This window comes from Lepisma saccharinum, chromosome 13, assembly GCF_977018435.1.
Source record: "Lepisma saccharinum chromosome 13, izLepSacc3.1, whole genome shotgun sequence".
In the NCBI taxonomy this organism is placed as follows: domain Eukaryota; kingdom Metazoa; phylum Arthropoda; class Insecta; order Zygentoma; family Lepismatidae; genus Lepisma; species Lepisma saccharinum.
In genome coordinates, this window is record NC_139241.1 from 23,618,630 (window position 1) to 23,645,645 (window position 27,016).

Sequence of the window (27,016 nt, forward strand, 5' to 3'; positions counted from 1 at the left end):
TATATTTTACTATCTTTCATTGCATCCAATGACTTTTTCATCCATGCCAAAGGAGAAGAGGAGCTGTTACCCCCATCAGTACCTTGGCAATACTTCTTATATTAATCAACATTCTAACAACTTTTAATTGTTACAATTTTCAAGCATCAGTGTCGATGGGAATTGGCAATATCAACATGGTATCGGCTCAGCCCTAACCTACATCTAAATGTAGCATAATAAAAGTATAAAGAACATAACAATATGCATAAAATGCACAATGAACTTAACAGTCATAAAATATACTTTGCTCAATACAAAAATATACTCTAATAAGTTAACGCTTAAAATTTTCTGCCTAGTAGGCGACAAAGTCACCAGACAGGTGGAGAAATCAACTTAAAAAAAACTGCATGGAAATAAGAACCGCGAACTTATTAGAGTGCATTACCTCTCTCCACTTAACCGCCAAACGGATATCTTGAGGTACAAAAATATAATTATTTTACTATAGAATAAGGCACCATTACTGAAAAAAATACATTTAAGTAACCATGAATGGAGTACCCTGTACTACCTGTACACATACCTTATAATTTTATAATTGTCTTTCATATTAACAGCATATCTAAGAATATTAACGTACCTACGAATAATCACAAAAATTAACAATCCTATGCCTTAACAATTGCCTCTCTTGACTTACATCATGTGCCAATATGACTGAAATTTTACGAACACTTTATGTACAGGATCATCAAAAAAGTTGCATAAATTTTCAAATTGATTTAAGTTTCCATCTTAACTCAGTAGATTTTGATAGGGGCTTTAACCCTGTGTAGGTCGTGCACAGTCTTTAGTTCCGGGAATGTGGTTTTAATGTTGCCATTTACCAATGATTCTTTTGTCAACACCCTCTCTCTGTCTAGCTGAGTTTCTGACCTTCCTCCTTTACCCACAACGTTTTCAGTGACAGTCAGATCTTTGAGCCACTAGGGGAATGTTCGTCAAAGCCCTGATCTGAGAGTCCATGCATCACTAACGCTGTACGTTTTGTTAATTTGTGATTTCTGTTAAACTGTGATCTTTGTGCAATAACTGAATAGTTCTATAGTAAGTTGCCTTAGGGACAGAAGGGAAGAAGAGTGAATAAGACAGTTATTATTGGAAATTCCGAGTGAAGATGATTCAGACTAACATTGCGATCAATTGGTAACATTCGTTAAGAGAGCACTGAAGAAATTAAAAAGCATCATCAGTTATTTTATTCGCAAAAGACACTCATTTTTCCTATTTTATGGTGGCACATGTAACACTGAAATTTTCATTATGTGGAAAATTACTTATTATGACCCATGTATTTATTTTATTATACATTTCATAGCTTTATAGAATCTTAATTGTTTGTAAATAAAGATTTAATATTAATAATTGAGGTTTTGGCATTTTAGACCTTTAATGGAACACACTTAATTACCCAGTCCCTGACACCATGAATGACCAACAACTTAATTTTTCTTGCACAACCCATGAAGGGTTAAATGGTACTGGATCTTATGCTGAGTTCACTCAAACATGTCTGGAGTCACAGCTGAAATCCTCAACCATATGCACTGGAGATCTTTCTACCCATTTTAACACAGTTACTAATCTTCCATAATCTTAACATCCTTTTTTGATGACCATGATTGTATGAAAAGAATTCTTGCACGTATTTCAACGATTCCCTTCACTTGCAGTAAATTAACGCACAAGTTTCACTGGCAATGCTAGATCTAGCTTAGAATTGCATTTACCTGATGACAGGCACATGCCATATATTATATTGTGAAAGGCAACAAAATCGTGTGTACAAAACATACAAAAAATATTATATTCTTACTTTATATAACACATGGTAATGATTATACCGATATATATGGTGAAGCTTTTAGACTAAAAATATGTAAATTTATGTATCAAAAGTACTACATTTATATAATAACATGTGTCATTTATATTTTAATAACTCAATATTCTAAATTGGTCCCATGAAAAATCCACACGCTAAGGTATGCACTTAAAGCTATTAGTGTATCGTTTGGATATTAACGCTGTTCTAAAGAAGACTTTTAACACTAATCATAGTTATTTACAATCCTGTATCTGATGGCATCCTTGAAGACTATTTTACAGCACACTTCATGGAGTTGGAGATTCTTCTAAATTTATTCCATCAACCAAGAGCTCCTTGTGGGTTTCTAGGAAACCATCGAATGAGGGGTTGTGAGGCAAGGCTGAAACAAGGAAACATGTTTACATAGAATCTCAACACACATTATTACCACTTTTTCATATCAATTAAAAACTGACAACTACAAAATTATTAGTGATAGAGAATTTACAGTTACTCAGAACTAATATTTTTAATTTGCTTATTCTAAATCATGATGAGCTGGAGACTAATGAGATCCAGATGTGATTAAGGCTTGGCTAGACAATAACGAAACCACACAAAGATTCACATGAATGTTCTAGAAGGAATACTAAGCACATGGAATTTTTCAGATTTTGAAACAACATAGCAATTTTTTGAAAGAAGAGGAAAATTTAAAACACCTGCCCTGGTATCAGTCTAAGGTCCAGTCAAGCCTTAAGAACAGTAAACATCATGGTAGTTTAAAAGCTGCATGATGATCTAAGGTGTGCTTCCAAAGCTCAAATTTTATTTTTCACAGAAACAGTATTTATACTTGGCATTCACAATAAAACCTCCAGAAGACTGACATCTGGATATTTTATTAAGTGAGATAATAAACCATTTAAATCAGTTACTAAATTCAAATATTTAAAAGTTGTGTGTATATTAACAAATAAAAATTACATTAAAGGAAAAATGAATAGTGACTTAATTCAGGAAATGCATGTTACTTTTCTATTTATAAACTTTCATCAATTCCAATATCAAGGAAACTAAAGACTAAAATATATACAACAGTAATTTTGCCATTAGTTCTGTATGGATGTGAAACATGGTCCCTAAAAGAGAAACATCAATTAAGGATTAGGACTGAATCACTTTGAATGATAACTATACCGATGGCTGAAAATTTTAACAATTAAAAGCTGTTCAATATATTGATTAATATTACTGTTTAAGTACTGCATTCCAATTATATGCACCAATTTATCTGAGTTTTCCTTCAAAATATTCAAGAATTGCAATAAAAATACTAACAAACCTCTTACATAATCACAAAATACAGTTTTTCCAACACAATATTGATTCAAAATAAACGGGAACTTCAAATTTTGCATTATTGACATGATAACTAGTAGGGATGGAACAGATTAATCAGTACCCTATCAGTATCGGCCGATATGGACATATCAGTGTATCAGTTTATTGGTAAAATTACAGATTATTTTACCGATCCGATATATCTATATATATCTTATAATTTAGTGAAAAATTCTGCCACTTTGTTATAATTTTTATGGATAATCTCAATGCCCTATTTTTCTAAAAAATGAATGTGTAAATATACAAAGGCTGTCAAAGAGAAGGTGAGACAGATTTTTTACAGGCTTGGCAACACTGCCTATGGTTTCGGCACTAGTCGCGTCGTGTAGGACGACTCATTCTGTTTCCGTAGCAAGTTGTCACATGTTGTGAAAGCACGTTAGTCAGCAGCTGTGTTGATTTACGTGGAACGTGTTTCGTTTATCCCTGCACGTTTTTGTGTATAACATTGCTTTTCGCGATGAGTATTCAAGATGAACAGCCACATGCCATACAATTTTGTTGGCGTTTAGGGAAAAGTGCTGCGGAAACCAATGCAATGTTTCAACAGGCATATGCCGATCAAGACAGACTGAGTAGAGCCACAGTATTACCAAGGAGTCATTGAGACTCTGTGCCAGCACGTAGCAAAAAAGAGGCCGCATTTGAAGAACTCCTTCATATTGCACCACGATAATGCATGCCCGCATACCGCAGTGCTTTTCAGGATTACGCGATGAAGAGAAAAATAAGAATTTTTCCTGCATCCAGCATACAGCCCAGATCTTGCACCCTGCGACTTTTGGCTATTTCCACTTTTAAAGGCCACTTTACGTGGTTGTCATTTCATGACGAACAAAGAAGTGATCACCGCAGCTCAAGTTTTGTTCAGTTCGCTACCTGACGATGAATTTTCAGACATTCACAAAGTGGCAGGAGCGTATGGACGCTTGCTTAGCTGTCAATGGTGCCTATTTTGAAAAAGATGTACGTCTACTCGATATGGCTGATTCTGAATAAAAATTTTGTGGTTTGTAATTTTTTTGTTTCATTTTAATGATTCTTGGAGGGGTCCATGTACATGCTTGTCTTTTAACTGCTACGCAGTCACGATTTTTTGGTCTCAATCGGCAGCTAATGAACCAAATTTTCACCCTAGTACATTTGGTAGCCAATGGAGGTCGCTGTTCTCCTATACAGGAATTAGTCTCACCTTCTCTGCAACAGCCTTTGTACATCATCTTTTAAATTGCATACACCTGGAAACACACGTTTATTAAGGTCAATAAACCATTCAGGTTCTTCAAGATTAATTTGGAATTTTATATCGGATCGGTAGAATATCGGTTATTGGTATCGGTAAATTTTATATCGGTACCTGCCAAAATTTCATTTTGTCCCATCTCTACATAAATTAGACTCCGTGAAAGTGGGATTTTTGCAGACCCCACATAACACCAAAAATGCTGGAAAAGTATGAGTAAATAAAAACCAAATGATACTGGCACACTGACATTGGTATCAACTCAGCCCTATTAATAAAACCTTACAAAATATATTTGTACTTCAGAAATGAAACAACAGGTAAATACAGAAGGTAACACAATAAAGAATGCATGATCTATATTCATTAACTAATATTATTTGGAGAATTAGATCAAGAAGACTTCATTAGACAGGCCATGTAGTGTGCATGGGAGAGGATAGAAGACTTTACAGGGTTCTTTTTGGTGAAGATGGACTTGAAGGAAATTGGTCAAGCGTAGGGAGAGATTGGAACTTTCCAGGTTTAGGAATGCCAGAGTTAGCTAGTTGGAGTATATAATACACATTACATAGAGGCTTGCATATTTCGTTTTTGCCGAAAACACGAAATGTGAAATAACATCCTGTAATGTTAATTTTTCATGTTTCTGGAAGGTGTGAGGTGCATTTTCGTACCCTGTTTTGTCACAAAATGATGTGAAATGAACTGCAGAATGCGAAAGAAGCTCAAACACGAAATTTCGAGTTTATTTACCAAAGTGACACATTCTGAAGATTGAATTATCCTACGAGTTATGCAATTCACGGAAAATTGATAAATTCTGCTGTAAATATTTGAGAAGCAAAAGTGGGACTCCTTTACACAGGAATAAACTTACTACTCTGGTAACTACATAAATGTGCTATTACAGGGTGTCCACCAAAATAAGAAATCCAAAATTCTCGACTTTTTAATGACTTTCTCTTGACCTTTCTTTCCTTTTTCTTGACCTATCCCCCCCTTTTCCTTAACATTTATTTCATCGCCCCCTACTTAGGTACATTTGGAAATTAAGAAAAAAATATTTATTCAATGAAAAATCCCTACTGCAAGGCTGGTTAAGATAAAAAGTGAAGCTTTACTTTTAACAAGAGATTTAAACTTGCTTTAATTATTAATGCATGTAAAAATTAATGCTTCAGACTTTATCCTGGATGGGAAATGGCCACATTATTAATATTTTTCAAAACTTCACACTTACAAGAATGTAATTCTTAAGAAACAAAGTGAACAAATCTTACAAGTCAATACAATTTTAGATTTCCAAGTATTCAATTTTATCAAATCCCAGTGCAGGTATATAACAATGTAAATTCAATATACTGTAAAAAAAATAGGAAAAATTCTTGACAACAAATACAATTTCTTGACATTCTTGACTGGTAAACAACCTGTATTAGAAGGGATATGTTTATTTTGTGTAATAACTGCAGTTTTAAATCAAATTTAGGATTATATTACAATTCTAAAACCAAAACCATTTTGAATACTGCTTTTGATGAGATTTTTCACATCTGTAACACTTAAATTTTATTTTATTTACTGCTTCTGAACCCGAAATCAACTCTGTTTTTGCTTTTTTTATTTACATAAAATTTGTGCCTCTAACAATACAATGATTCAAGTTGAGCTCACAATAATTCAGTCATATTGTAAAGCACAAGTTTGAACATCATCACTGATACGGGGGACTTCCTGTGAAACCTGTAAAATGCCAACTGACATTTTTGTGAAGCCAAAATATCCTGGAAAATTTACAGTTTTTGTTAACTTTTCAAAGCCACGATGGAAGTATATTTCTGGTTAAGTGGCGACTATTTTATTATTCTATGTCATAAGTGAATGTCTTAAAGTTGATTTGATTTTTGTTATTTAGCGTTGCTTTTGTATCACTTTTGGGTTATAGTGATGAGGATGAGTGATGAAATTGATGAAGGGAGCCTCAAAAAGAACACCTATGCCCAGGCAGGGATCATAGGCATCGTAGCATGCTGTGCTAACCACTCTGCCACGGGGGTCAGCTAGGGAGAAACCCATATGAAACATACTAATACAGGGTGTCCACCAAAATAACAAATCCAAAATTCTTGACTTTTTCGTCACTTTTTATTGGCCTTTCTTTAATCTTTCTTTTCTTAACATTTATTTATACCCTACTTTGGTATAGTTGCAAAATTAAGAAAATATGTACATATTTTTATTCAATGAGAACCCCCTACCAGTAGGCCAGTTAAGATGAAAACTGAAGCTGTACTTTAACAAGAGATTTACACTTACTTTTATTCCTTAATCATTAATTAATGTAAAAATTAATGCTTCAGACTTTATTCTGAATGGGGAATGGCCACATATTTTTATAAAACTTCACGCATACAATCATGTAATTCTTAAGAAACAAAGTGAACAAAAATCTTAACCACAACTCAATACAATTTTAGATTTCCAAATATTAAATTTTAACAAATCCTAGTACGGAACAATGGAAGTTCACCATACTTTAAAAAAAAAATAGAAAAAATTCTTGACCAAAAGCATAATTTCTTGACTTGAAGACACCCTGTAATATAACATTTAGAGATAATTTTCCAGATTCTCATTGCACAGATAATTTATTCATTAAGTAAGGTACGACTGTGATAGATCATGTCTTAGATAGAAAAAAAGCTACATGATATTGTTCGACCATGGAAGACATGTTTACATTGGGTGGGCACATCCAAACATGAAAGAGGGGCACGTAGAAACATGTGTGAAACTACACTATGAGTTTCAGATTAGTATTTAGCTTGTTATGTGCTCAGTTACTCGTTATTGCCAGCTTTTTCCTAAGGTGATGTTATGATTGTTTTAGTTTATTTTACTTTGTTTTTCTGACATTTTTGGCTAATTGCAAAGATGATGATGAATGGTGAAGAAATTAAAGAGATGAAGGGACAATCACAAACACATATTGACAACACACAACAAAGCCCAATAGAGGATTATACTGGCCATGATCCCAGATGCCAGAGGCACATTAGTCTACAAAATGCAGTCCATGGTGTACTACAGGGAAGTGAGGTTGATATTTGGGTGTCTCTTTTTTATGTTGTTTTCACATTGGTCTCCTGAAAAACACAAAGTTGACAATGTATCCAGACAACCAGTGTATTAAACATGATTATGATGCATCTTACTCACCCACATAATTCTGCAGGAAGTTTATGACAAGATTGTTGTTAATGTCCATTGCAGTGTAAGCATCAGTGTACGCTCCGGACCATCTCTGAAACCAGCCTTTGGTGAGGATTGTCACGTCTGACTGGTTGTCATGACTTGTTCCTCTGCGAAAGCAAAAGCAAAAAAAGCTATAACTATTTAACTTTTTACAGGCTTTAAACCAGAATACCTCTTTCTCTTATCTTCAGAACAACAAAATTAAACAACAAATATCAACAAAATTACAAAAACAATATTTTCTCACTTGCAATCAATTTAAAAGAATAATATTCTTACTTCTTTCTTTCTTTTTTGTTGCAGGGGGAAAAGTGTGTTTGTATGCACAGACAGGCTAATGCAGACTGGACCTACATCTTAAAACGAGATCTGAACCACTATATGCCACTGTGTATTGGACCCAGAACTTCCTTATTACAAGGCAATGAAATTACCACTACATCATCGAGGATGCATGGAGGGAGAAAATATTAAATTATAAAAACACTTCAACTTCAAAATATGATGTCACATGGATTTTGGATCAGCATGCGTTGGATATCTTTATTATGTACCTAGTCTTGCCATAAATACTGTTACAAATGTCTGACACATGCCGTCCAGCAGGTGTGAAACATAAGATGCTAACTCATGCTCTAGCTTCCACACTGAGGCACTGTAAGAGTGGCTGCATAAGAGCAAGGACAATATGGAATGGGGAGACTAGGAAAATCGTGTCGATGTGATAGCATTGCACAATAATAATAATAATAATAATAATAACCAGTGGTGTAACAGCCCATTGATGGCCCGGGTCTACCTACAGACTGCCAGGCTCACTCCACCTCATTCAAAGTGGGAGATCATTCAACCAGTTACAGGGTGACACGTGGTCAGCACGACTAACCCCAAGTCGTCGTTGTAGGTTTTCATGACCAGGTTAAGCCACTCCTCCAATTTCCTCATGATGGTGGATGTCCACCAGTCCCATACACAGGCTGAAATCTCAGGAGAAAAGTTGTTACTCTTCCCTCACGAGACTTGAACTCATGCGCGTCCCCTAGCCAGAGCCCAAAGCATGACATCTTGGCCTGCACACCCATGGTGGGAGACATAGCATTACATAAGGTTAGGAAATCAGCCATTGATATTTTCCAGACCTTACAAAAGATAAAAATCAGTTGAATGTTTGTGCACTGGATCATCCAGCGCTTCACTGAAACTGGGTCTTAGTCGCCCTCGCACTGTGCGGACGACTCCAGTGGAGAAGGCAGTGGTGGCCCGTGTTTCATGAGATGAACATCAAAAAAGATCGATGTTCAGGCTACTGTGTGAGGACCTTGAGCGTAAAGCATATCTCCAATGTACCGAACATTGCCTCGAACCACGGCTGAAGAAGCAGAGAATGCTGAAGTGCAGATGGCTCCTGCAGCATCAAACCCAGAATGGACATCGGAGGATTCTATTCAACAACGAGAAAATCTTCACCATTGAAGAGAGTTTCAACTGGCAAAATTATCGAGTGCATGTAGCTCAAGGGAAGCCTGTCGATGAGCTCCCAGAGTTCAGAGGGGCCATCATCCCTCCTCAGTAATGGTTTGGTAGGGAGTGAGTTATTCCAGTGCCACCCAGCAGCATTTTTGTGAAAAGGGAGTTAAACCAGTGCAAAAGTTTGTGAAAACACAGTCCTGGAGCCTGTCATCAAAGATTTAAGCAGTACATTGTTCTAAAATCAAAGCTGGAGTTTGCAGCAAGACCCTGCTCCAGCCTGCATGGTGCCATCAACGTAAGTGGCTAGAGCGTCACGTGCCTGATTTCATTTCGTCTGCAGACTGGCCGTATTGCAGCCCAGACCTCAACCCATTAGACTACAAATTGTGGTCAGAGCTTGAGAGCATCGTCTGCAACCAACCCTTTGATGGTTTGTGAAACTTCTTACTGAATGTTAAACTACCTAGTCATATCATAAACACTGCCACAAGGTTTGGAGGAAATAGATACAAGATGGTTAGGGATAGTGTAATATACATACATGGATACGTGAGGAACACAAAACACTCATAGCTACTCAAAATGACCACCTTTAGCATGCACGCAGTCCTTTAGTCTGTATTGCCACACATAACTTGCATTACACATGACATCTACAGGGAAATCCACCACTGCTTTCACAAGAGAATGCTTCAAACTGGCCATGTTGGGGTGTCCTTTCTTGTCCTGTATCACAATCACCTTCTGTCGTCCACAGCACACCACACAATGACTCAGGTCTTACAGCTCCCTGTGGGCAAGTGCTGCCCTTGCCTTGAAGGTGTCCAGCCAGCCTCCAAAGTTGCGACAGTATTTATGATATGACTAGGTACTTCTATGCATATAATAGGGTGCCTTCCATCACAAAAACAAAATTCCCTGACTTTTCCAAGTTTTCCAGACCAAGAACCAAAATTTTCCAGACTAAATCATTAGGGAAATTAGTGCACAAACATGTCTGGAAGATCATCACAATATTTTTGCTAAACATTCACACTTAAAATCCCACTTAACGAAGTTTTAGAATATTAACTTCACATGTCAAGGTAACAATGAGAAGGGAAAATCAACAGTAGTTGGCTGTTGGGAAGGGGGAGGGAATCAAGTATTAACTAATGACAAACAAATAGCATTTTATATAAAGATTATAATTATGGTACAATTGAGTAATATATGTATTAATCTACCAAACACCCCTCCTCCCACCATTTCTTGTATTGCTGGTTTACTTCCAGTTGAATTACTGAATGCATTACCTTTCTTTGTTTTATGGTACCTAATGTGGCTGGTTGTAGATATGTCATTTTTCACAATGTGTGTGTTCCTGGCAACCCTGGCACGCACCATTTCACGACAAGAAATCACATCACAGATGTGATCAAATGGGTTGCCAGCATTCAGGTGGCAAAATGGGCTTTTTTGAACGATTGTAGTACCGAAATAACACACCAACAATAAAAATGTTACTGAGAAAAGTTGTTTGTTTTGATTTCCTCTATATGTTTCTGTGGTCATTAAAATGACATCCTGTATATTAAAACATATTCTAAAAAACATTATTTTGTGCAATGTAATTTTCGAGACTTGGAATGAATACTTACTTGACAGTAACCAGTCTCCTGTAGGCCCCATTTGGCCCCGTGAGGAAAGGCTTCATAGCTTTCAAGTTGGCAGGCGTGTGGAAGGTGTCAGTGTTTATTAACAGAAGAGGCTGTTTGATATTGTGAGGCAGCTCTCCTTCATCTTTGATAGGAAACATCCACACATCCAGTCCAATTCCCACCCTGCATGATGAGCACAAAAAAAAAAGATTAAGAACAAAACATCAATTATATTCTTTATACTTGTTTCGATGATAAATAATAAACCTATAAGTAGGGTTAGGCAGCGTTCAACTACCATTTTCCAAGGTTGGTATCTCTGCCGGTCCTGCAATGAGGATTGCATTCACCATGCCAGTTGTTGTACCATCTACGCCATTTGTTTCGAGATGGAGCATTGGTCAACAGCTCACCCTGCACTTACTGTGGAAACGTATTTCAAAAATAGTGAAAGTGTCGTAGCTACACAGAGGAAATTCAGGCAACATTTTCGAGTAGGCCATCATGGTCGTGTTCCTGATCGACACACAATAAAGAAATGAATTGATAAGTTTAAACAAACTGCTTGTGTAACTGACAGAAAACCCGGTAGAAGTGAAGGAACTCTACGAACCCCTGAAAACATTGAGAGGGTAAGACGATCTATCGACCAGAGTCCAAGACGGTCTGCGAAGAACCATGCCGCTTCTCTGCAAATGTCAGTGCGATCGGTGCAGTGTATTTTGCACGACCATCTCCATTACCACCCATACAAGATACAGGTTGTTCAGGAATTGTCAGCACGTCACTGTGAGTTAAGGAAACAGTTCTGTGTAGACTTTGTGCGGTTACAAAACCAAGAGAGGAATTTGTTGCGCAATTTGATGATGTCTGATCCTCATTTTGAGCTGTGTGGTGCTGTGAACAAACAAAACATGCGATATTGGAGTGATCAAAATCCACAACAGTTGCATCAAAAGCCCCTCCACAGTGAGAGTTACAGTGTGGTGTGGCATCACAACTTTCGGGATCATAGGGCTGTATTTCTTTGAGGATGAGTATGGCTGTGAGGTTACAGTAATCTCAGAGTGATACGTGCATATGCTGGAAAACTTCGTGTTTCCATGTCTTCGGCAGTTAAATCTTGATCTCGTCAGGGTCTACATGCAGCAAGATGGAGCTCCAGCACTCACGGCTCGCCAGTCCATGGCTACTTTGCGGAGTGTTTTAGGAAACCTATTTGGAAACATTAACTGGCCTTCCAGCTCACCGGATCTATCCGTGTGTGATTACTTTCTTTGTGGATATTCGAAGAGCAAGGTATTCTCAACACGAGTACCAGACATAACTACATTAAAACGAAGAATTCAGGAAGAAATGCGTCCAATTCCAGGAGATATGCTTGTGCATGTGATGGAATCCCTCAATCACAGAGTGTGCGAGTGTTACAAACGCAACGGACAACATCTAGCTGACATAATTATAAAAATGACCATACAAATGGATACTGACGGTTGTGTAACTATTGGGGTATGTAATGGGAAGCCTTTCTGATTCATTTTTCATTAACAATACACAGTTTGCATGATGTGGGAGTTTAAATGGTAAATGGTAGCTGAATGCTGCCCAACCCTGTATAATATAACCCTGTCCAGATGAGCTACGTCCAATAAGACTTGTGAATTTTCCACTGCAAAATTCTATTGTGAATGAAGAAACAGGCTATAATCTCCTGTGCACATGTCTTCTAACCACCTGTTTCAAATTCCAACTCCTACATGTCACGTTTTTGTTTATACTCCTGAGAATAGCATTGCATAATTTATAACCACAATGTGGAAATTATTTACTATGATTCCACTTTGAATCTCAGTTATGGATGATTTTGATACTAATAGGAAGTTTTTAGGTTATTTTCATGAATTAATTCTATATTATCTATCGATGGTATATTTTCAGTAACTTTTATACAATGTTATAATTATTTTTACTTTCAAAAAATTGTTACAGAAAAATCATATATGTGAGAATTTTTATATATATACATATTACATATCTGTGGAAAGAGAAAGTATTGTAGATTTTAGATAAAAGAGTGTTAAATAAAAACACACCTAGCAACATATTTTCTAGGATTCTTGTTTAAAAACAGCCTCCTGGGAAAAAACTATGTATTCTCAGTCCCATCCAGAAAGGTTTAAATAGGTCTACGTTCCTTTTAAATGTCACATTACATATTAGATCCTAATACAGACTGCATGGAAGACCTGAATAACTCTAGTATGGTTTCTTGAAAAGTCACGAGTTGCCACTGCTTACATGTAACTTTTATTACATAAAGACAATATTTTATATTACCGTATTTACGCGTGTATAATGCGCACTTTTTTCCAAAATTTTTGCCCTTCAAAACTGTGGTGCGTATTATGCACGGAATAATTCGGACAGCCAAAATGAAATCACACATTTTGTTTCACTATGTCACTGCGTATAACATGTATATATCTACAGATTGCCTTTCTTTAGCAATAATAATTTTAAAAAATAACTTTTTAATGCGAAATGGACGTTTTCCATGAGTTGTCACTTAGTAATGGAAAGTTTTGCGACATCGAAAAAAGCAGCACCCGTTCTGGCGGCATTCAAGCACGTGCCTCCCGTCACACGGGAGACATATCAAGCGGTATTTTTCGCGGGAGAAATAACTTCCACAAAAATTGTTTTCGCCTTAGACATGGTCATGAACAGAGATCGGGCGAAAAATACGTTTTTTGCACTCATTCCCATCAGAAGCACTCTACCGCTCGCAAGTGGATCTGATCTAAAAATAAACACCAGACCATGCTTCAGTTATATCCAATAGCACTTGACCTCTACCCTCCCCTCCCCCAAGTGTACCAATGTTACCCGCAGCCGACGGCTGCTACCCAACATTCCAGGCTTGTTTTGCCATTGTGATTTCGTTTGCTCTTGGATACATGAGAAGAGATCGAATATGCTTGGATGTTATTTTAAATCGACTTTGTAGCATACAACTTCCGGTAATCACTTTCATTCAAAACGTATTCTTTGTTCCCTGTAACACTTCATAAAGAAGTGAAACTGTTATAGATAATCAAAGCCACATAGGCCAACTAAAGATCGTCAACACTCTTAATGCATTTTCAACCAGGTTTCCGCAAAAGTTCACTTCGATCTTACTTGCATCATAACTCCCGTTTACCACTTTCTACATTTTCATGACTGTGCCGATGTCCTAATATTTGCCAAAAGTGTCCCGTTGGCAGAGTGACTTCTCCCTCTTTTCTTCTCAGCAAAAGTTTAGGGGTAGGGGGCAATGCCAATTGTCTTCTTGCTCGTGTGTGCACACAGGCTGGTTACAGGCAAGGGTGGAAGTGGACCGCTCTTTCTTTCCTTTGACTTCTAAAATGGTCAACCAGTTCTGGATGCATTCTTGAAAACGAACAAAAACCATAGGACAAGTATAAAAAAAATATAAAAAAAATGTCCCCCTACCCAGCTTTCTCCGCCACTGGTCTGCACGGCAATGTAATAATTGCAGAATTCAGGTCCTATTTTTTTCTTTTTTTAATGCTATTGTATTGAAATATTGCCCGTATTATTGTCTGTTGTAAGGTAAAACGTAAAGAAAGGGTTTATTCTTTCTTCTTCACACAGCTGATAAAAGTTCAGCCTTCGACAGTTGCGTTATCTTTGAAATACGGAGGATTTTCCCTGACCACCTGTTGCTCGAACTTCCAGCCGGTCGCACTGTTTTTACGCTGCAACTGGCGCCAGTGTTTTGTCTAGCGTCTGCGAAGTTGTCGCTTGTGGATAACGGCAATGACTCATCCAGCGCGAAGGCAAGTCATTGTTTTATATCTCGCAAAGCTGTTTTGATTTGACGATAACTAAATTCGATCTTCAGAAAGAAAAAGAAGAGTTAAAACAACTTCATGTTCTGCACCTTTATCTTCAGAACCTCAATGTGTAAGCTGTGAACGATTTTTTAAAAAATGCTCAATGTATAAGCTGACACCGATTATCGTCGATTAACGTGAGAGTAAATAAAGATCTCCCATTTTGATATCTGAAAATGCGCAGGTTTCATAAAGCTTGATTTGAGTTCATTTTATGCTTTTGGGCTAATCGGGACTAAATATACAGTTTCACTTTAGTGAAATCTATTTCCAAACCAAAATGATTATCGAGTGCGACACTGTTCAATGTGTCTCAGAATATGCATTGGGTGCAAATAGATCGCAAGTTGCCAGTTTCCTTTTTCAGGCTGGCTTACAATGCAAGTCAACGAAGAGGAAGGACTGCTCCCTGGAATGGGGGAGGGGGTGAATTAGAAGTTGATCGAAGGAAGGAAAATTACATTTTTACGACGTATTTTACACAGCCGAACCAAAACGAAATTTACAACCCCTTTTTTTTTGTGCCTAGAAAGGTGAGATCTTCGGAGAGATCTTATCTTACCAGTTCATCTTGTAACAGACAATGCTCTAGTAGACCCATATTAAATCCAACATTCATTCTGCCCGATTATCTCCTAATAATCGTTTTTGGTGCAAATTCCAATAACAACCCCTTCGAAATAACTACCTTTTTCCTGGGAACTATGAAAGGTCGTTGTATCGAGAGTTTACTGTAACAAATATGAAGGTAAAATAATTATGTCAACATTTACCAAATAGAAATAATTACTGTATATTTACTGCGCTATTGCGGCTTGACTCACGTAAATAAATAAATAACGTTTACACTTAATTTCGTCATTCACTCCCAGTTACTAATACAAGCAGTCTGAAATGTCCTCACTTCCATCCATCTTGTTCGATATTCCCATTACCTTAAAACTTTTGATCATTATTTCAAGGGAGATGGAGTTCCATGCCTCACGAACCCAGCGACGAATCGGCAGCGACGCACGTTTCACCCTCCCGCTTGATGCGAGTTCATGCTGCCTTGAAGTCATCCATCTATTGTAAGCATCACGCACTGCGACCTTGAACGGGTGGTTGATAACTTTGCCCTCTCCTATGAAAAGGCCAACATCTGGAAGTTCAAGGTCGCGTGGTGAATGCATCAGCTACGAAAGCAAGGAAAAGATCGTTTTTATGATCTACTGATTAATTTTAAATCAAATACGTAAATGTTAGTCCGATGCTAAGAAAGCCATTTCTGGAACCTGAATTGTACTCAGGGAGTCGTAACGTAACGAAATGGAACGGTATTTTCAATTACGGTTTCCGTTACGTTACAACCAGAAACAGAATAACTTTTTTCGTGAACAGAAACGTTACCTCAGGTATATAAACATTACGTTACAGGTGTGCATAACGGTACCGAACCATAACTGATCTTTAAAGAAGTAGGTCTTCACGTGACACTTTAACGTTACATCCATTGCCGGCAACCAGTAACGTTACAGGGTAAGAAAGAGGTTCGTCACGTATTGACTAGTAACTTTAGTGTGTGTGGAAAGTGATAGTAACGTTACAATTAACCAGTAACTTAATTGAGGTCACTACTGAAAAAAACGTTACACTCCTTTTTTCAAAGCAACAACGTTATTTATAGCTGGTATCATACAGACGTTCCGATGTGCAATACCGTGTCCGATGCCGTGTTCCGGAGAGAATAACATAGGTCTCTCGTATAATTGTGCTCGTTACTTTTGTAACGTTACAGTTCTTTTCCTCCACAAAAGTCTGTTTCGAAAAAGTGATACACATATCCGTTACGAATAGCAAATACCGTTATCGAAGGCGTTTTCGAAGAAGTCTCATAATTGTTTGATTTTGATTTGCTGTATTTGACTTCGCTTTTTTTTTGCCACTTTTGGCTAATTCTCGAAGATGGTGATTGGTGATAACAATATGAAATTGATGAATGCACACTCACAAACATCCACGCCCAGGCCGGGATTCGGACCCGGGACCCGTAGCGTTCTCATAATTGTGATCGGCAGCATAGTAACATTACAATATTTTGACACCTTGAAAGTCATTAAGTTATAATACGTATTTTCATTTTGGATGTCAGTGAAAACATTAAATTGTAAAACAAAACGTTTCATTCGGCGTGACAGAATTCTGGTTATCGGAATTTACTGACTAACTATGTATTTATCACAAATATATTTCTTTTCTGCATACTTAATCACTTTACGTGAATTTGTTCTAATTTGAATATCTATGCAAGATGAATTTTAACATGTGCGTTCACTTTATACAATAGGAAAACAAACGTTTGTTGAAGGAAAACGTTTCTATCTATCTATCTATCTATCTCTCGCTCTCGGTTTACATGTGTTACATCAATTAAAAAAAAATACATTATGTTTTTCGATGAGAATGATTCGTTCTTAGATTAAAATGCTGAAGGACGAAACATAAAGGACCAACCATGGTCGAGCCAAAAAGTCATCCGTGCCACGCGTTCGTCCACATAAGCGAGAGGCAAGCTTTTTCCTATCGGAAGACGAAAAATAATTGCTTGCTGCGCGACCTTGAGAAGGCGAACCGAACTGATAGCAGCAGCACCACGCAAATCGGAAAATCTGAAACTTTGTACACGTGACCTTCGATCACGAAGCATCCGAGTAGACAACGCCCTGAGGCGATATGAAAGGCACTTTTAGCCAGTGGCGGCCGGCGGGTACTGTCAACGTGATCAAGAAATCGAAGAAAAAAAACCTCCGCAATGCCTTGGCCCCCCTCCTTGAGGTTGCCCCACTGGCCAAGATGTATATCCTTGTTTGGTAACGTGGAAAACAGTGTGTTTAAGTAATAACACACTAATACGATTCATCTTCACTCACTAACCTATCTTTAAACACTACAGGACACTTCACTAAAAACACAATTACAAGAGGAAGGGAAAGCAAATCTTCTCACCTTCTCCTCCCCCATGCACACGTATTCCAACTGGACGTTGAAAATATTCTACATTTGATGTAAAAAGAAATTGTCGAAATGCCAAAGGAATTTTTACTTTTATATTTTTAAAAAGTCTGGATGGCCCTCTAGGCGCATCTATCTATTATCAAAATGTTCATTTAACTTCGGAAAAATACTAGGTTCGTTTCTCCAAATGTTGGCAGAAAAGTAGATAGTACCTTTTTCACGAATTACTTCCCCAACGGGTCGTACAAATCCGTCGTATTTAGCGACTTATCTCTGAAGATGGCAACGGTGTCAACACTGAGAAAGTTCCCTCGCTGTGCTAAACGGGCACGGCTGGTGTCTTATGGGCTAACCCCATTGGCTAACACCACCCCCTGCCACCTTCTTCCCGGCTTATGGTGCAAAGGTTACTCGCTGAGACTTCACCAACCCTCTGCACGCGTTTCAACTTGGTTAGGCCAGCTCTTGGGTGGCGCCGACCGCTGCCTCGCCGAGGATACGAAACAGCTGGCGATGCAGTGAGGAGGTTGGGGCGGTTCATATCTAGTCTGTGGTTGGGGCGGTCGTCACGTCAGCTTGACCGATTGAAAGATTCGAATCTCATTGTCTGTAAACTATCAATGTATTAATTTAACAATACTTGGGCTAGGGGCTAGGTATGCATTTCTTCTGAGGGTAGCGCCATGGCACGGCGGCTCTCCCCCTTGAGCCGCCGCTGCTTTTAGCAAGTAGAAAATACGTATAAAGGATGGAATTTGTGTACGAAACAAATGAAACCGCGTTTGCGCAACTGGTCTGTAGCTAGACAGGGCCTTTGGACTCTGAAGTAGGCAACAATTGTATGGAGAGTGATTCTCAAAACTAAGCGAATAAAAGGACAGTACACGTATTTTACAAGGGCCCTCATCTGCTTACAATTTTGAAAATTACTTTCAGTAATTCGTGCCTTTTTGGACAGGAGATGAATTAAACTTTGTGGTGTAGAAACAGACAGAGCGCCTACCACGTTTGAAAGAAGAGCATAGGCAGACATTAAAGTAATTTTCAAGAATGTAAGAACGACAGTCGACATGGACATTGAGCAACGTGTGACTGAGAAATACAATCGGAACAAAGGACAAGATTCTTCAAGAAACAGTAATTTTATAAAACTTCCTATCATTAACTAAGTTCATCCTTTTATCCTCTTTTGTTTCTTCTACTTTTGTATTGTTCTTGTATCGCTTTTCTGCCACTTGTAGATAATCGCGACTATGAACATTAATGATGATCATATTAAATCTATGAAGGGATGGTTACCAAAGAAAACGCTCATGCCCAGGTGTCTACTCGAACTTGAAATGTTTGGTAGAGAGTTTATGAGTGGATCACTCAACGACTTCGGCTTCGAGGATACTGTTTCAGTTGCAACATGCAGTATAATTACGTTTCTACTACTCTCAATTGACCCAAGCATGTGGTATGTGTCCTTCATTTTACTTAAAAAGCCCCCTTGATACATGAGATACTGCAAATAATTTCAGGCATGCCGTCGAATTCACATTGCCTGGCACTTTTTTTAAACTAAGTAATGAAGTGACGTGTATATTCATATTACGACTAGCTCGAACTAAAAACTCTTGTGGAATACTGTGTATATGTTATCCTTGTTGAAGTGAGAAACTTCATATTTTGCTAAGAAAATATGTATGAAAAAATATGTTTGTAGCTACTAGAAGAATTCAAATTATTATGATGGAATTTCAACTTGCGTATACTCTTCATATAACGTGGTATATAGTTATCGCAGACGAGGTCTTGTTTCGCAGTCAATTTATTTTTAGTTGAGGAACTCGAGAGTAAGTTGCAAATATTTAATGACCCACGTTGTGGTGTGCTGTTCGATTAAGCAGAATTGGAGTGAGAGAAATCATTCAACACGTCAATTTGTAACTGTGAATGCAAGTTTTCTTTGATTTAGCGGGAAATCAGTCTGCTATTGTTGTAAGTAATAAATGGAAACATATACATTTTCTGCTCGAGTAGGAATCCACAGGCGTTATCCAATCAATCAGTTTCTGTGTTTGAAACTTCTGTCTAGGAAAGCTACATAAAATTTGCTTTTAATAACAGCAGCTTCAAAATAACCTATCCATTCTTGTCATGCCAAGTAATGTTTGATTTTGATTTGTTATATTTAACTTTGGTTTTCTGCCACTTTTGGCTAATCGCGAAGACGAGGATGGGTGATGAAATTACAAAATTGACGAAAGGACATCACAAAGAAAAATGAAAATGATGCATAGGCTGGGATACGAACTCGGGACCTGTGGCGTCGTATTGCGATGTGCTAACCGCTCCGCCACGGAGGTCTGCAAAGTTGTATTTGACCATTGTACATTGTTAATGAAATAAAAACATTACATATACAGTGGCTCACATTAGTAACCGAAACGTAGCATTTTGTTTCATTTCTTCACAATATTTCACAATTAACAACATGTACATAAATATAATCCATTGTGAAATATTTATACGCATTTATTAAAGCTATATTCCCTGTTACGTTTTTCTTTTTTTGTTTAATTTTGGGTGTTTCAGCACTTAGGCTACTTTGCACCCGCCACGTTATACTGGGTCCAGCCCCTTACCACAACAAATAACATAACTGTAAGGTCGCATAACTGAAATATGAAAATATTCTGACTTAGGTTAAAAGCTGAGGCTGTAAAGGGGCACTCAGCACACATGACAAAAAGCAGGAGAACATACAGAATTATACTGGCCAGTCGCCAGAGACTTGTTAGTCAGCAAAAGGCAGCCCAGGGTGTACTACGTGGAACTGATTTTGACGATTGGGTGTATGTACTGCGTGGAAGGTCACCCCTTACACCCCTGTTACGTTTTCAAATCTGAAATTAGTTATTTATATTTGGGTGTGAAAAAAAAGATCACTTTAATATTCAGACAAATCTTGAAAGCCTTCTGTTACTGTTACATAGTTTTTTACCGGTCAACTACAATGCGGGGAAAGAACAATTCATGCTACTTCCTGACTACATCTGTTATGAGTAACTGCATTGATCCCTGACTGAAGTACGAGAAAAATGGGTAACAAAACAAAAAAACAACATTTGACGAACGACAGCTATTTATATTTGCCGTATCTAACCAAAGGGTGTCGGTACGTGCAAGGAAATTGAAAATGTTAAGTACATGTAAGCGTACCGTGGGTAACGCAATAAAACGTAATGAAAAGCAAAATGAGGTAAATTCCGTATCTCAGAAAATTCAACCAAGATAAATGGGAGAAAGAAATGAAGGAGCTTCGGTATGAAAAATCAAGACCCTTTCCTCACCCCCACCCCCTTCTCAAACCAAGGGCTCTGAAAGCAGCTGTGCAACTTGGAGCAGACATTGGGACTGCTTTACAGACGGGATAAAATGAAATGTACTTCCGTTTTCCTACCAACTCAGAAGCGAGTTGGAAACTCTTCATTGCTCCTGTATAGATAAGAAAGTGGGGGAGGGCAGTAGCAGACAAGGCCACCACGGAAACTTGTTTCCAGCAAGCTTTATGTTGGAGTCTTGGCAGTTTGTGGAAGGATTTTGTGTTCTGCCTTCCCCCCCTCCTCTCTCTCTTTGGATTGAAAAACAGGGTGCGACGATTATGCGATGAAATACGGTAATATATAACGATAAAGCTTTATTTGATTGAAGATGATGATAATAATAATAATAATAATAATAATAACCCGTGACGCAACGGTCCGTGAGGGCCACGTCCTACCTACCGACTGCCGGCTTCACTTCCACCTGCCGAGGTTGGAATTATGGGGTGACGCGTGGTTAACAAGACAAGTCTTCAGCTAATCTGTGGTCTTCAGTCTTTGCAGGTTTCCATGGCCGCGTCACGCTACTAATTTGTAGCTCCTCAATTTCCTCACGACGGTGGATGGCCACCAACTCCATACACAGGCCGAAATCTCAGAACCAGGGGTTCCGGGTTCGAATCCTGGCCTGGCCATGAATGTTTGATCTTTGCAAATTAGCCAAAAGTGGCACAAAAAGCGAAGTATAATAAAAGAAAATCAATCAATAAATTGTTTATTGTTGGTTGACGTGAATTGTTAATATGCCTAAACTATTAAAATACTCTAATAGCAGGTTTTCTGTTGCAAATTATTATTTGAATTTTGAGGGCATCCATGACGAAGTGCTTTGCATACTGCTCTATGAAACCGGAGACCCTATGATCGATTGATTGATTGATTTGCTTTATTTTAATTCGCTTCTTGTGCCACTTTTGGCTAAACGCGACGATGAGGATGGTCGATGAAATGATGAAATTAATGAAGGGACACTCACAATGAACACCGAATGAACACAATGCCAAAGCCGGTGTTTAAGCAAGCTGTGCTAACCACTCTACCACGGAGGCCGGAATCCTTCTTAATGTATAGGAGAAATCGTTCTTTGACATCGAACTAAGAACAGTTAATATGCGTCACCTCGGAGTTATTATATTTTAAATTTCGAACAATCAATTGAGATTTATTCTTCACCATTATTTTGTCCACATCAAAACTTCCACACAATAAGATCAATTACACTAAGGACAACAGCATTAGAGTCTATGCTTTAAGGAATGATTAAGCACACAACGATGACGGAAAATAATTCACATGATTAAAGTGATGCATTACATCAGTGAAACATAAATTTTCGGTCATGAAGAAAGATTGAAAAACGCAGGGACACAATAATCGATGTGTTTATTTATTTTATTTCGCTTTTCTTCCACTTTTGGGTAATCACAAAGATAAGTATGAAAGGTGTGTTAAGATGAAATTTGTGAAAGGACAACTACAAACGTAAATGGATAGGACACAGTCCAAACCCCACAGACCATTATACTGACCTTATGTCATGACGCCAGATCCTCGTTAGTGTGCAAAATGCACTCCATGGTCACAATGACGTAAGCATTCGTAGAATTGATTTGTATATCATTCTTTCTTTTTTTCAGAAAAACGCGAGCTAAACTATTGCGCGTTCTGTGATATGTTCATTACTTCTCAGGAACACTCGCGGCCTTCAACCAGTTTTATCCTTAAACAAAATTGCGGGTTAGGATGTTAACAGATACTTCAAAGACAATATCCAAAAAATTACTTGTCACATACGCAGAATGTAAAACATTTTTATTTTCTCGTTTCTTCTACATCCTTGGGGAGTAAAGACGGCTGGAGCGTGGTGCTGGTCATATGACCTCCAAAATGTCCGAACTCGAGAATATGCGACACCCTACTGCCACAAACCCTTAAATGTGCCTTCATGGCACGGTTCTATACGCACGACGAACTTTACCTTACCTTTACTACTACTAAGTACTCATGCCCGGAATTTTTGTATTTTTGATCCCTCATTATGTCTCCATTGCTAACCTGTTTCATTTCCAGTCATGACAGCAATTAGTCGATGCAATAAAAATACGTCAAACTTAAAATGAAACAGGTGTCGGCGCGCGCACACACACACACACAAACACAAACTCAAGGAGAGAGAGAAAGGCGGGGTTGGGGTGGGGGAGGAACACAAAATCCTTCCACAAACTGCCAAGACTCCAACAAGACGCTTTGCCGGAAACAAGTTTGCGTGCTGGCCTTGTCTGCTATTGCCCTCCCCCACTTTCTTATCTATACAGGAGCAATGAAGAGTTTCCAACTCGCTTCTGAGTTGGTAGGAAAACGGAAGTACATTTCATTTTATCCCGTCTGTACATCCGAAATGGTAATCTGGCGGTTAAGAAAGCAACGATGAGTATGAGCGACGAAATGGTGAAACTGATGAAGGGACAATCACAAAGAACACTCCTGCACAGGTCGGGATTCGAAACCGGAACCCCTGGCGTCGTAGCGTGCTGTGCCACTCTACCACGTAATATTTTTTATGTACTCATTTTTAGCTACTTCCTTTGTTCCTTATTTTATTAAGTGTATCCGAATATTAATGTTGCTGCTATGTAAAGTCCAACGTTCATAATTTAATATCTGACTAAATTGTATTTTTTCAAAATTGTTCCACTTTGTATCACACATCTACGATACCGAAGATATTTTTTTAAAAAAAATTCTAACGTTCCTTCATTTAAAATGTGTCTGACATGCCTTAAAATGAAAACGTCTTATCTGGCCAAATATTCGAGAGTCTACCTATTTAGCGAAGCGTTTTTCTGTTGTTTGCGACGTGAACAACGTAACGTCTCGAAGGTAGTGAAGTATAAAGACATTTGTAGACATGTGAGCACTTTTGTTATCATATTCACTGATTGTAAATGTCAAATGATGGGGAATTGCAGAATTACGCCTGTTTATTTGATGGAATTCTAAGTGAAAAAGAAGAGAGGAAATGGAGATATTAATACTAACATTTATTGAACGTTTTATCCTGGATGCGAACCCGGCTTCTTAAAGGTAAGTGATCTCACTTTGTATTTGTTGAATATGTATTTAGTGTACACATTTGTGCCTAATAAAGAAGTCCAAGAAAAATGTATTTTTTAGCTAATACGTTTTAGAATTATTATTTTTTTAAGTATTTGTAGGTGTGTTTTACAACAAAAGAGCATTTCGGTATCAAAGCAGAGGGACACAAGAAAGAAAATGCAAGGGCATTAAATGAAAACTCCTTAACTTCATTAGGGGTAACATCTGAAATAAATAAATCAATAAATAAATCTAAGCGTACATATGGTGAGACATGAATCCATAGGGACAAAAGTATATTTTTGGTGAAATGGATTAGAATCACTGCGTGCACCCTAGAAAGTTTGATAAAACACCTCAAGTGTTTTTCTTAAGAGAAGTGTAATACTACCAAATAGGACCTCTGGCAAGAAATCGCTAATAGGCGGTGTGTGCCAAACAAAGAAGACGACGACAACCTATCTCCAGTTCTCAAGGGCATTTAGTGGAATGAGTGATTATAAAGTTTTATTTTGGATTTGTTCAGTAATATGGTGCAGGCGATAATCGTTCAGGTGTGTATATGTATATGATTAATTGAATTAGGTTATTTTACTTACCTTTTTGTCATTTTAGTATATATATATACTAAAGCAAGATATATATATATATATATATATATATATATCTTGCTTTAACCCACGGAAATAACTATTTCTGCTTCTGCATTTTTCAGCAGTGTACAAATACGCCACAAGCTGCTTCTACATGGAGCCAATCAGATTCGCAGTGTTCGATTTAAGGGAGGGGTAGGAGGTTAGAACTACATTTTACAGCGGAGGTAGATGAAGAAATTGGGATCCTTAAAACTAGCGTGAATGGGAATCTCGGTCTTTTACGATTGGTTACAATGGAAGGAGAAGGTTCTTCGCTATCCAAGGGAAGAAAGAGAAAAAATCCCGTTCGCATGTTTTTCTCCTTTGATGACATACGACGAGAATCTCACTGTCTTATTCCGGGCTGCGGAAAGAAAGTTGCGGTAAGTGCAATCTTCGGGCAGGTTGAAATGTTTCAGTTCTCGCCGTAAATTCCGTTATTTAGGATTTCAGGATGGGACTTATCTTAACTTGTCGAATCTCATAGCCGTCCTAGACCGAAGCCACCTTGATCGTGTTATTACTATTTAAACATCATAAGTGTTTTCTATCTTATAAGTTACATTCTTCCTCTCAATTGTTCTGCCAGTGAGGGTCAACGTAGAGAACGTGGTCTCGAAAAAGGAAACTGAAAACAGCTCGTCTAAATGTCGGAGAGCCTTAGTTTAGAGTGCAATGGGGTTATACGTCGTATAGAGCGACCACAAGGGGAAAAAAAACGCCGAAAAGTGTACGCACAGATTTTCCTTCTTCCATTCAGCTCTGGCCATAAGAAAGCATGCTTTACTGTGCCCCTCTCCTCCACGCGAGAGTACGGTGCACGCGAGCCGCGAGTCTGCTCAGGTTTATATCCTTGTGGTCCCACAGTAGTTTCTGTTCATTTCTGCAGGAATTCAATCTTATCATAAAAAACTAACTAAACTTTTTGCTCTGATTGTCGTGGATTAAAAAAATGTTAGGATGCAGGCGAAAGGAAATGGAAAATAATTAACGTTTGTAAATTACACGTAGGATTGTGCACGAGTGCACTCTTGCTCACACATCACATTCTGCTATGAGCCAGCGTATTTAAAGGTGCTTGAAGACTATGGGCAGATCTTTTCATGTCTGCAGGTTTGCCTTGGGAAAATTCAAATGCCTAGTTTCAATACATTAATTAATTTAACTTTATTTGGGATTCTATGAAATTATTTGCATGGAGGTGCATATAGAAACGTTCATTTCATCATGTTAACGTTTGAAAGCAACTGATATAGTCTGACCGTGGGCAATAGTTGCTTCGGCATTTCAAAACTCGGCTCCATATGCATGTGTGGGGGGTAGAGGAGTATTTTATTTCCTATTTCGGCAATTTTACGTAGCTTTCCTACCTCTTCAGTTATTTACTATGTTGAGGTTGAATAGATATTGGGACAAACTCAATGGTACGTCCATACCTTAGCCAGGGTTTCAAATAGCAGCTTAGCTGATCAGTCACGGAGCAGGCAACGACTTTAGTCTTTACGGTGTTCTTCAAGCAGCAATTTTAGTATGGTGTCTTGATACTAATTTTTTCATGGCCATTATTTTGTTGGCCGTGACGATATAAGTTGTTATTGAACATTGTATCTAAAACTCAAAGTTTGCTGATTTACGTGAATGCTGAACTCTTACTCCAAATTGAAATGAATGCAATACTCCTTGACTACTAAAAAGTGATAGCGATACTTGAAGTGAAGGTCGGCTTCCCCGATGTCGCAGTGGTAGCGTCGTCGCCTTGTATTCCAGGGGTCCCGGGTTCGATACCCGGTGGAGGCACACAGTGGTTCGGATCAAATTTTATAAACTGTAGGTTCAGTTCCGATTAGCCTTACTGTGCATAAAGTCTGACTGTTAAACGTGACTCAGTCTTACAGATAAGAATTAGAAGTGGAAAAATGTCGATTTACTTCAAATACCCTTCAGAGGATTTTTTTTTTAACAAAACTGAAAACCGCATTTTTGTAGTTACGTTCGTCTGATTCCCGTAGGACGATAGGTGAAATACGTTTCCCGAGAAATATTTGAAAGGAGTTGTGTTAAGATGTCAAGCATGTAGCCCACAGCCATGCTGTATGATGAAAGCATAGAGGATAAGCCCCACACTTAATCTAGGTTCACAACAAAGAT

General features: G+C 38.0%; 1 protein-coding gene across 1 annotated transcript in view; it reads right to left on the reverse strand.

Moving 5' to 3' along the window:
- Nucleotides 1-1,874: 1,874 nt before the first annotated feature.
- LOC145997207 (platelet-activating factor acetylhydrolase-like) overlaps nt 1,875-27,016 on the reverse strand; it is an 81,348-nt gene continuing 56,206 nt past the window's right edge. Inside the window, exons 8-10 of the mRNA XM_083133960.1 lie at nt 10,874-11,056; nt 7,728-7,870; nt 1,875-2,255 (exon numbers count right to left, since the gene is read on the reverse strand). Of these exons, the coding sequence (XP_082990086.1) occupies nt 2,161-2,255; nt 7,728-7,870; nt 10,874-11,056 (421 nt within the window). The 3' untranslated portion in view covers nt 1,875-2,160. The remainder of the gene's footprint in view (nt 2,256-7,727; nt 7,871-10,873; nt 11,057-27,016) is intronic.